General features: G+C 41.1%; 1 protein-coding gene across 4 annotated transcripts in view; it reads right to left on the bottom strand.

The window, feature by feature from the left end:
* DNAH5 (dynein axonemal heavy chain 5) overlaps positions 1–12,605 on the bottom strand; it is a 318,561-nt gene that overhangs the window by 229,851 nt on the left and 76,105 nt on the right. For all 4 annotated transcript variants that reach the window (XM_037988724.2, XM_007961228.3, XM_037988725.2 and 1 more), the window contains exons 2-3: positions 7,939–8,073; positions 4,433–4,517 (exon numbers count right to left, since the gene is read on the bottom strand). In XM_037988724.2, coding sequence (XP_037844652.2) covers positions 4,433–4,517; positions 7,939–8,073 — 220 coding nt within the window. The remainder of the gene's footprint in view (positions 1–4,432; positions 4,518–7,938; positions 8,074–12,605) is intronic.

Raw genomic sequence — 12,605 nt, 5'->3', positions numbered from 1 at the left:
AATCACTTGAACCCAGGAGGCGGAAGTTGCAGTGGGCAGAGATCACGCCACTGCACTTCAGCCTGGGCAACAGAGCGAAACTCAGTCAGTCTCAAAAACAAAAACAAAACAGCTCTGAGGCAGCTGTGACATGTTCCAAGTCAAACAGCCAATAGGTGGCAGAGCCAAGGTCAAAAACCTGCTCTGACTACAAAACTCGGGACCCCACTTCCCCATGCTGTCCCTACTCTGTTATAGTCAGCATACTAGGTTATCTTTCAAATACTGCTGGAGTCAGGGTCTTGTAGAGGTAGGATTAACAGCGTGGGCTCTAGAGTCAGACTCTCAGAACTTCAATCTCAGGCTGCGCTCCCAGCCGTGTGACCTTGGCAAGTTACTTTATCTTTCTGTGCCTCCGTTTTCTCATCTTCTTATCTTAAAAATGAGAACAATATGGCCAGGTGTGGTGGCTCAGGCTTGTAATCCCAGCACTTTGGGAGGCCAAGGTGGGGGAATCACCTAAGGTCGGGAGTTCGAGACCAGCCTGATCAACATGAGAAACCCCGTATCTACTAAAAATACAAAATTAGCCAGTGTGGTGGTGCATGCCTGTAATCGCAGCTACTCAGGAGACTGAGGCAGAAGAATCACTTGAACCCGGGAGCTGGAGGTTATGGTGAGCCAAGATCATGCCATTGTACTCCAGCCTGAGCAACAAGAGTGAAACTCCATCTCAAAAAAAAAAAAAAAAAGAATAATACTAGAACTTCTAGAACTTAGCATCTGAAATTGTTGTGAAAATCAACACACTGTATAAAGCCCTTAGAAAAGCATATAAGAATATTAGCCTCTGTAAGCCTTATTATTAGTAGTATTTAACAGTCATCTTTGATTATCCAAGCATGTGGCTCATTGAGTAGATAATTTCAGTACATAGAATATACTCTGAGCTATTCCTTTATGTTCTAACCTGTCTAAGAAGTGTTTAGATCTCCAAATGGACTGGTAGCTCAATCAGGATCACTGGGGTGGGAGGATGGTGCTAATGGTGGACTTTGGGATGGGGAGTGGACCAGAAGTTGAATCCTAAAATCCTGGGATTGGAACCTCTTGGAGTAACCCTCCCTCAGGGATCATCCTCCCATGGTGCTAGGCTAGAGACCTTGACATGAGCTTGGAAAGTGAGCCCTCATTAAAGGTAACTAGTAGATCAATCTTCCCCTCATTCAAAATTGCATCCCACTCCTGGCTAATACCACCTGGGTCTCATGAGTAATAAGATGTTAGGCAACAAGTTTCAACCAAGGCACCAAGGCATGACAGACATCAGAAAACAGAGTTTCAAAGGAAAAAGAAAATTCTGCAGAAATTTCAAAGTGGTTGTCCTAGAACTGATTAGACATCTTCTCCCTGGCCCCCATCAGAATGCAAAAAGGTCAAGAGCATGTAGACTAAGGAAGGATTTTGTGAGGACAGTTATGCTAAGTATTAGTCCGTTTTCATGCTGCTGATGGAGACATACCTGAGACTGGACAATTTACAAAAGAAAAGGTTTAATTGGACTTACAGTTCCACATGGCTGGGGAAGCCTCACAATCATAGTGGAAGGCAAGGAGGAGCAAGTCACGTCTTACATGAATGGCAGCAGGCAAAGAGAGGATAAGACCCAAGCGAAATGTGTTTCCCCTTATCAAACTATCACATCTTGTGAGACATATTCACTATCACCAGAACAGCACAGGAAAGACCTGCCCCCATAATTCAATCACCTCCCACAAGCTTCCTACCATGACACACGGGAATTGTGGGAGTTACAATTCAAGATGAGATTTGGGTGGGGACATGAAGCCAAACCATATCATGCTATGCAAAGGGTGAGGTTATAAAGTGTTCCTACTTTTACCTCAGGTCAAGAATGAGATTGCAACTGTCCCAGCTTGCCCAGGACAGGGGGGTTTCCTGGGATGCAGGACTTTCAGTGTAACAATCCGGAGTCAGTCACTCCAGTCAAGAAACAAGGTGTTCAACCCAACCACCTAAAGAGCTTGATTTATGTCTCCTGGAGTTTAGGAACAAAATGACTGTGATATGACACCTGACCAAGAAATCTAAGCACAGTGCTCAATAAGGCATATAGAGAGAAACTGGACTGTACTGGGAGCTAACAGCACGACCATGGAGGGCAGGGACCTAGGAACCCAGGTGGGGGCACTGCTGAAAAGATCCAGACTGAAGCCACCTTAAATCTTACTCAAAAGGAGCACCTGAGGGAGGATGGGACAGAGTGAGCGAGACTTACACTACCAAATTTCAGAGGCTATCATCATCAGGACAGCCTGTCACCTCAGGAGAACCCACCACTGTGCCCACAAGAGCAAGGTAAGAGTGCAAGATTAGCAGCTCACGACAGTGCCAGTCCAGTAAAAACTTTCCTGACCCCCTTCCCTCTTACCTCTGCCCTGCCTCTGGCCTCACACAGTCAGGCCCTTTAGTTAAGCTGATGTGGACAAGGGGTAGAAGATGAAGGTATGGAGAAGAGCACATGGTCCTCCCTCTTCTCCTACTGAGAACTTCAACCTTCAGAGAAATAGGGGACTCAAGGGTGAGGAGGGAAGAATATTTCACTTTCCATCAACTGGACAGTTTTTCTTTTTGAGTTGACATTGTGTTTGTAATTTGAAATGACTATAGACATTTTTGTAATCTAAGAATGTCCAGGAAAGTCATGAGATTGCCTGCATTCTAATCCAAGTTCAGAAGAACTATCACCAGTGAGAAGATTTAAAGGTTAAACTTGCTTTTATGTTTACATCCTATGAACACTTCTTGGTCCAAGCAAAATTTACACAGAAGGTCAGTTTCATCCAGTGCTCCGTTCATGGATAAACTTGATCTTTCATTTGAGCTTATGTTTCGCAATCTGGTGTAGAAACCAAAACTTCTATCTCTTGCTTTTTCACTCAAAATGTAGTAAGTTTTCTAAGCTTTCTAAAATATCAAACTGACAGCTTTGAGAAAATGCCAGTTCGAATTTGCATGCATAATTTCTTCAGTTTTTAAACAAAGAAGTATAGTCTTACTATATGCCAAGAGCGATAACTATTTTCCCTTTTATCAAATGGGTCATAAAAAGTATGTATATAATAGTTTAATATATCAAATAATACATTTAATCAGATATTGACTTATGTTTCTAGGTAGGCATTTAAAATTACATTAATCCACTTAAAAATAGATTACACTATGCCAGTTGAATCCATAGAAAGATTTGCAAATCTGGGCCAGGCACAGTGACTTGCACCTATGATCCCAGCACTTTAGGAGGCTGAGGAGGGCAGATCACGAGGTCAAGAGATTGAGACCATCCTAGCCAACATGCTGAAACCCCATCTCTACTAAAAATACAAAAATTAGGTGGGCGTGGTGGTGCACACCTGTAGTCCCAGCTGCAGGCTGGGACTGTACTTTGGGAGGCTGAGGCAGGAGAACTGCTTGAACCCCGGGAGGTGGAGGTTGCAGGGAGCCAAGATCGCACCACTGTACTCCAGCCTGGTGACAGAGTGAGACTCTGTCTCAAAACAAACAAACAACAAAATAACAACAACAAAGAAAAAAAGATTTGCAAATTTTTCATAAATGAGAACAATGAAAACTGTCATCCAATATTACTTACTTAAAGCAGTCAGTAGAAAATAAACAAAATGTGATATCTAACTAAACAGGGGTGTTACACATACTGGCAACAATTCCTATGCTAAAAAGAAATAATGCCTATAATCCCAGCACTTTGGGAGGCCAAGGCAGGTGGATCACGAGGTCAGGAGATCGAGACCATCCTGGCTAACATGGTGAAACTCCATCTCTACTAAAAAATACAAAAAAAATACAAAACATCCCGAGTAGCCTGTAGTCCCAGCTACTTGGGAGGCTGAGGCAGGAGAATGGGGTGAACCTGATAGGTAGAGTTTTTAGTGAGCCGAGATCACACCACTGCACTCCAGCCTAGGCAACAGATCGAGACTCGGTCTCAAAAAAAATAAAAAAAAAGAATGCCTATATACCTGCAAAACAGGTGCTCATTATAATTTCCAGACCATAAAACACAGAATGAACTAGAATATAAGAAAAGGAAGTCAAATGTAATCTACTTTATTATCTTTATTGCAAGTACAGCCTGAGAAGGAAAACAAAACATCTCCAATAAAGTTAGAACAACTAGGCTAAATACCAACTGTAATCTGTCCTCCATCCTTGAGGTGAAACAGAACTTTTTCCACAGGGCCACACCCAACATACTAATGGTTTCCCACATGGACCCACACACACACCTCCCTCACGCCCGCAAGGTGAAACAGGTCCATTGGTCCATTCTCACAGTGGTTTTCTTCTTCAAGCTACTCTCAGATAAATCTAATGACACATTTCTGAGTCATGTCACATCAAATTCAGATACCTGTTTCTGCTTCCTCCACATCTTGATAGTAAAACATGAGGTGTCGGAGACCTCCAACAGCAAAAAGTTGATCAATTCTTTCAATCTGGGAAAAAGAAAAAGGCAAGATAATGACTTTCAATCCAAATCAGAAACTGCACTTAAATCAGAATTAATAATATAAAAAAGGAAAATGTACTCTTATCTTTCATATTCAAACAGGACAGCATCTAATGTATCCTATAAAAAAGGGAACATTTATATTAAAAGAATAAATGTCTCACCATGGTAAAGACTCTGTTCAAAAAAGTAATTTCATGAATCTTAGAACTATTTGCTACTTATGCACATTTGAAAAGCATTGTCCATCCATATTTGCAAATTTCCTAAAGTGTTGAGCTGTGGAAGGGAGGTTTAAATAGAGAAGAGTGCTTCAGTCAACTGCAGATAAGGAAGAACAAACCTTTCAAAACTTAGTTTAACACCTTAGAGATAATGAATATTAAATTGCAATAATCACCAAAACTGCCATGAGAACATATCTGACTATGAACACACCTTCCAGTAGCAACCTGGCACTAAACTGGGACTAACAGTCCCATCCCTAAGGCTCACTTAAATCTACAAGCCTAACAAAGGGTCTGCTACCAATAGAAATATTTCTTTTTTTTTTTTCTAGAAAAGAGATGAATAAATTTTATTTTCCACTAACAAGTTGTCACAAGATAGGATGCCATTCATGGGGTGGGTCTTTTGTTTAAGGATCACTTTTTTTTTTTTTTTATACTTTAAGTTCTAGGGTACATGTGCATAACATGCAGGTTTGTTACATATGTATACCTGTGCCATGTTAGTGTGCTACACCCATCAACTCGTCAGCACCCATCAACTCGTCATTTAAATCAGGTATAACTCCCAATGCAATCCCTTCCCCCTCCCCCTCCCCATGATAGGCCCCGGTATGTGATGTTCCCCTTCCCGAGTCCAAGTGATCTCATTGTTCAGTTCCCACCTATGAGTGAGAACATGAGGTGTTTGGTTTTCTGTTCTTGCAATAGTTTGCTGAGAATGATGGTTTCCAGCTGCATCCATGTCCCTACAAAGGACACAAACTCGTCCTTTTTTATGACTGCATAGTATTCCATGGTGTATATGTGCCACATTTTCTTAATCCAGTCTGTCTAGTCAGTAGCACAGTTTGGAACTCATATGAAAATGAAAAGATAAAATCTACACACCCATTAGGCATTAGGATGGTTACCATCAAAAAACAGAAAATAGCAAGTGCTGGTGAGGACATGGAGAAACTGGAACGCTTGAGCACTATTGGTAGGAATGTAAATGGTGCAGCCATTGTGGAAAACAGTATGAAGGCACCTTAGAAAAACTAAAAATAGAATTGTCACATGATCCAGGAACTCTACTTCTGGGTATATATCCCAAAGAATTGAAAGCGGGGTCTCAAAGAGATATTTGTATACCCATGTTCATAGTAGCATTATTCACAATAGCTTCCACAAAAGGTGAAAGTGACAGATAAAGGGATAAACAAAATATGGTATACATATACAAGGGAATATAATCCAGCCTTAACAAGGAGGGAAATCCTGGCACACATTACAACATGGATGAACCTTGCAAATCTTACACTAAGTGAAATAAGATAATCACAAAAAAGACCAATACTGCATGCCTCCACTTGCACGAGGTATCTATGGAATAGTCCAATTCCTAGAGACAAAAAGTAGAATAAGGGGATTGCCAGGGGCTGGAGAGAAGGAGGGATGTGGAGTAGTAGTTTAATGGGTACAGGGTTTGTTTTTGTGATAAAAGGCGTTCTGATCTGTTGCACAGTAATGTGAATGTATTTAACACTAATGAACTGTACAGTTAAAATGGATAAGATGGTGAATTTTGTTATGTGCATTTACTACGTCTTAAAATAATGTTTTTAAAGGATAAAATCTAGCCTGAACAATTAAGTGTGAAAAATAAGTCCCCTTCAATTTCCACCATGATTGAAGATGCCACAGGGAAGAGGAGGAAGGACTCTCCAAGATTCAATTCCAGGCCAAGAATGTGGTGAAGGGCATGCTTCCATCACAGCCAGTATTGAAGCTCCTATCCCTCTCATCTGTGCTTGACAGCCTGAGCCAGATGCTTTCTTTAAACCTCCAGGTTCTGAGATTCCTGGGTTGTGAGCTTGACATAGCAGTTTATCCTGGGATCCCTACAGAGCTGAACTTTTGCCTGCTTCTTCCCCTTGCATATTCCCAAATCCAAGATGTCTAAATTGGGAAGCAGGGTGGAGTTAAGCATTTCACCTCTGGAACAATCTTCCCAAGTGGCCCTCTCTGCTTTTATGCCTCCATATTCTGGGAATAATATTATCTACCTTCTGGTACTATGAAGATGGAAATGAAGTCATAGATGAAAGGGATTGAGAACAGGAACGGACACATGGTAAACATTCAATAAGTGTCAGCTATGAGGAGAAAGAGGAGAAGCACATTTCCTCAGCTCCTGCTTGATCTATCCTGTAGTTTACCCATTTTCGCATTATCCATTCTTAATTGTTCCCCAACTCCTACTAACCCCACCACAGCAGCCCAGCAAGAAGGAATGAAGCCAGTGGTGTGCCACAGATGGCTCGTACTGGCCCAGGATATCCAATGGATCACAACTCTTTCCACCTCAGCATTTCATAACATGATGATAGTAGTTTGGAACCAGCCATTGTGGGAGTATTTACACCACAGAAATTAGCAGATGCTCAAACCAGTACCTCCCTACCTACTTCCTCCATCCTTGCCCAAAGTCAGTTGTTAACATTTACAAGTCTACCACTGAAAAGAATTCCCAACAGTGTGGCACCCTGTCAACAAAAAGGGCTTGCCTTATTTCTTTTTTTTTCCTAATGTCAAATTAGTTTCTTCAAAAAATCTTTAGGAATCATCATACGGCTGTTTATATGCTTTTTTCACTGCCCAGGAAATTATATCTTCCCATATTTTGGCCTTCCCCAACCAAGGTCAAACACAAAGCAAATCATACGCCTGGTTTTAAAGAAAAATTGTAGCAGAAGATGGGAACCAAGGTTAGGAACAAAAGAAAGCAGGTTCAGCTGCCAAACCAAAGTAAAAGCCAGAAAATCATGGCACAAATCCAGTGCCTAGAACAGAAGAAATGCACAAAAGATGAATTGGCAACTTGAGAGGAGATTCTGTTCCCCGACTTTAGCTTCCAAAATGGCACGAGAGCCCAGCTTCACTGGACGTAGAGAGATGCAGACAATCCGTCAGAATCACGGAACTCAAATGACAATTAGAAGTGCCCCTATTCAACAATGGAAAGCTGGAGAGCCTTAAGCTCATTCTGCAGGCACCAGTACAGTCAGAATGCAGCCCTGTCCACGTTAAGACAGGCACCTCCCTCTGGGCACAGCATGGGATCCTGCCACAGGACCACATCAACAGACCATCTGTGCCCTCTATAATCAAGTCAGTGAGAAGTCAAATGCATCCCACCTGATCCCCTTCAAGAACGGCATCCTCCACTTCGGTTTTGTTCAGGTCCAAACAGGAAGCCACAATTGCAAATAAGTAGTTATGCCTCCCATCCAAAACAGCCCGCTTGGCTTCCTTCTCTTCCTTCAGTCTTTGCTAAAAGAAAAGAATAAAAATGTTACATGGAAACTGCTGTTCTCAAGTGGATTCATTTTGTAATAATTTCATACAATTGTTGTTTTTCAAGTCTTAGGTATCCAGATAACAGACAGCTTAATGGTACCAATTTTTATGTACTATCTTCTATTTTTAGAAATAATTTATTTCTCTTATGAAAATAAAGCATGCTCATTGTTTTGAAATTGCATAATACAGAGAAGCCAAAAGAGAGAAAAATCCTCTGCCATCCAGAAATTATTACTGTTAACATTTTGTTCTAAATCTTTACACACTTATTTCTATGCATATATAAGCATTCAACAGAATACCAAAAAAAGAGATCTCCATTTTTATAAACATTTTCCTAAGCCATTAAAGTAATATTTTTCTACACTATGTCCTATCTTTATTGTTTACCTACAGCCATATATTTGGTCTTCAAATTAACTTCTGAATGCCATTGCTTGCTCTTTAACTTTTTTTTTTTTTTTTTTTTTTTTTTTTTTGAGACGGAGTCTTGCTCTGTCACCCAGGCTGGAGTGCAGTGGCCAGATCTCGGCTCACTGCAAGCTCTGCCTCCCGGGTTCACGCCATTCTCCTGCCTCAGCCTCCCGAGTAGCTGGGACTACAGGCGCCCGCCACCTCGCCCGGCTAGTTTTTTGTATTTTTTAGTAGAGACGGGGTTTCACCATGTTAGCCAGGATGGTCTCGATCTCCTGACCTCGTGATCCACCCATCTCGGCCTCCCAAAGTGCTGGGATTACAGGCTTGCTCTTTAACTATTAATTGTTAATTATGAGAATAAAGCATGCTTAATGTAACCGATGTTGGCAGTTTGAAGGATGTCTTTCCTTATGCTCTATGCTCATACAATCATATTCAAACATATGCCCACACCTATATTTACATCATACTATAAAATGTTTTCATGCATTTCTCCCTTAACAATACATCACCGACTTCTTTCTAGTTTAATACAGGCTATTCCACCCTCTGTAATAGCTGCAAAAATATTCAGTATGAATGTACCATAATTTATTTAATTATTTTGACAATGGTAGACACTTGGCTTCCAATTCCTTCTTGGAATAATACATTACCTTTAATGCCAACCAGTAACTCCCACTGGGAAGAGGAAAAGTGGACCCTCTGGATCCCTTCTTTTAATCAACAAACATTTGTTAAACCCCTAATATGTGCCAGCACTGAAGAGGCCAACACTACCTGGTAACTTCAAAAAAGCTCATGGCCTGGCTGGCAGGATGTGAGCTGAAAATTTAAATATGACAGATGGCATGGCGGTTGCCACAGGGGCATCAGATTTATGGGTCTCCAAATGCAGGGGCATTTATGGGTCTTCAGAGAAGGAGTAAAAAGAAGGATCTCCCACTCTAGCCTGGAGTTGATAAGGGCTGGGGGTGGGGATGACAGGAAAGCTTTCAGGAGGAGGTGGCTCAAGCCTAGCATTGAAGGAGGGTTGGTCATACTTCTAGGACAGTTGCCTTTCTGCATACACAAAGGCTGAGAGGCACACAAAAGCACATTCTGAAAACCACAAGGCAGCCAGGATGGGTGAACTAAAAAGGACTAGGAAAACATAACAGGAAATGAAAAAAAAGTCAGATCACAAATATTTTCTGAACCACATTACAAAGTTTAACTGTTATGTGAAATCCGTGGAGAATCACTGATGATTTTCAAATCAGAAGAGACAGGTGTTTAGCTGCCTGTGCAGCATTGAAAAATCCATCATTCTAACAGTAGCGTGGAAAGTGGGCTGATGCAATGCACGCCTGGAGGCAGTCAGGTGGGTAATGGTGGCATTCCCAGACACTGGGTTCATCAGGAGGAACAGGTTGAAGCAACACAATCATAAGTTCAGCTTTTGGATGTGTAAGATTTTGAGGTGAGTCAATACACAGGTGGACGAGGCAGACAGGCCACTGCAAATGTTCAAGGGGAAATGGCACTGCAGATACAGATAACATGCAGGTTCTCAATTCAGCACAATGACTTTATGAGATAGTCCATTGTTGTTGTGAGGGGCAGTCCTGTGAGATGTAAAGTTTTAGCAGTGCCTTTGGTCTCCAACTTCTAGGTCCCAGTAGCCCCCACCACCGACTCGTGAGAATAAAAAATGTCTCCAGACATTGCCAAATGGCGCCTATGGGACAAAATAACCTCCCCTGTTGAGAACCACTGATATGATACAGACATATATATAGATATAGACACAGGCACATGTAGACATAGACATAGAGAAGACGGTCAATATAAAAGCTACAATGTCAATCAGTGTGAAAACAATGTGATACCTGTTGCAGTTGTGCAGTACAGAACCTGCAAAAGTACATCAACAGCTCTTTCAACCAGCAGATAGTATGTGCATTCAATAAATATTTGTCAAATGAATGAATAAATCAAAGTTTAAACCATGAGTGCAGACATGATTTTCTAACAAACGTATGGAAATGAAAGCACAAAAAAGTGAAGAAAATTGGGGACCACCAGTATCCCAGGAGCAAGGAGAAAAAGAAGAGCAAATCAAGAAAGCTAAGGATGAGACCAGGGGCAGTGGCTCATGCCTGTAATCCCAGCACTTTGGGAGGCCAAGGTGGGCAGATCACCTGAGTTCAGGAGTTCAAGACCAGCCTGGCCAACATGGCGAAACCCTGTCTCTATTAAAATACAAAAACTAGCCAGGCAAGGTGGCACATGCCTGTAATCCCAGCTCCTCTGGAGGATGAGGGAGGAGAATTGCTTGAACCCAGGAAGCAGAGGCTGCAGTGAGCCGAGATTGTGCCTTTGCATCCCAGCCTGGGTGACAGAGCGAGACTCCGCCTCAAAAAAACAAACAAAAAAAAAAAACTAAGGATGAATGTGCAAAGAGATAGGAAGGAAACCAAGAAACCGTAGCATCAATAAATCATGGAGAGTGACCAATAGCAACAATGCTATACAGGATTGGTTGGGTTAATTAGGATATCTTTAGGCATTGTGTTTACAGGATGGCTGTGGCTTCTCATAGCTCTTTTGCAGTGTGACTGCGCCACTAATCTGTCAAGAAATAGATGTATTCCCCCTCCGCTTGAATTTAGCTAGCCCTCTGGCCAGTTTTCACCAAAAAAATCTGAGGGTAAATGAGATGGAATTTCCTAGGCTAGTTCTTAAGAGATCTTCACCTTCTACCTTTGCACTTAGAACGTTGCCTCAGAACTCAGTCATGTAGGGAGACCACACGGAGGAGAACAAAACGTTCTGGTCAATGGCACCTTCTGACCTTCTAGCTGACTCCAGCACCAACTTTCAGCCATCTAAGTAAGCTGTCTTGGATGTTCCAACCTAAGTTTCCCCTACAGATGACAGCAAGCCAGCCAATGGCACCTGCAGAAGAACCACCCAGCAGAGCCCAGTCACTCACAGAATTAAGAGAGATAACAGATGATTGTTTCTGCTTTAGGCCCTTAAGTTTTGGTATGGTTTGTAATGCAAAAATAAATAACAGAGTATGTTAGAATAATTTCATTGGTTGGACAGAAATAAATATAGACTTGAGAAAAGCATGATTGAAAAAAGAGAAATATTAAAATGCTGAATATAAACTACTCTTCCCAGAAACTTGACTATAAAGGAATAGGGTGTGGTAGTAATAGAGAGGAAAATTTAGAGTCAAGGAAGAATTTTTTAAGGTATAAAAGAATTATGGAAAAGTAAAGATGAAAAAGTTGGAGATTTCAGAGCAATTGAAAGGTTATTGCTAGACCTAAAAAATTAACATACATTTCTCTGAACTTGAAGGACTACCTATCTGATAGACAATTTTTCTGGGGAGGTGGCAAGAGGAGGCAGGATTCAGGTTTAAAAAACAGATAATCTACCTGTTTTCTCACCATTTCTTTAAAAAGGAACTAACATAGGTCCTGACATAAAATATACACTCCATAAACATCAAATAAAAGTAAATTTAAAACTTTTTTCAAATGTCACTAAAGCCAGGAAGATGTCCTGTTGTTTTGAACTGTTTTCTACCTTCCTGGCAGGGAGAAATAAAAGACTTTTCTCTAAGTGATCGCTCTAAGTTTATGCTAAATATCTTTAGCAGCTTGAGAACTCAGAGGTCAACCGGGGAGCCAGGAATTCAGCAACAACACAAAGAGCTGGCAAATGCTTCGTAGCCAAAAATAAAAATAAAAGAAGTAGAGAGCCAGAAGATTCAAGATGTAAAGGAACAGAGGGCTTCCAAAGAGCACAGAGATTTTAAAAAGATTCTTCCATGGCAAGGAACTGAGGGCTTCCAAAGAACACAGAGATTTAAATAAGATTCTCCCATGGCAACACATTACTCCATAACCCAATTGTTTCCGATTCCAGAGGAAAAAATATTCTAATGGAAAAAAAGAGAAATCACTCCCTAAAATAGAACACTAATTATTCTATTTTGTTTAAATATCATAAGAGAAAGAAACTTCCAAAGCAGCTTTATTTATACAAAGCTAATTATTGACATATTTTTAAGTAAATGTTTTCGG

This window comes from Chlorocebus sabaeus, chromosome 4 (assembly GCF_047675955.1).
Source record: "Chlorocebus sabaeus isolate Y175 chromosome 4, mChlSab1.0.hap1, whole genome shotgun sequence".
NCBI classification, from domain to species: domain Eukaryota; kingdom Metazoa; phylum Chordata; class Mammalia; order Primates; family Cercopithecidae; genus Chlorocebus; species Chlorocebus sabaeus.
The sequence above is the reverse complement of the archived record's forward strand: the minus strand, read 5'-3'. Positions and strand labels throughout refer to the sequence as shown.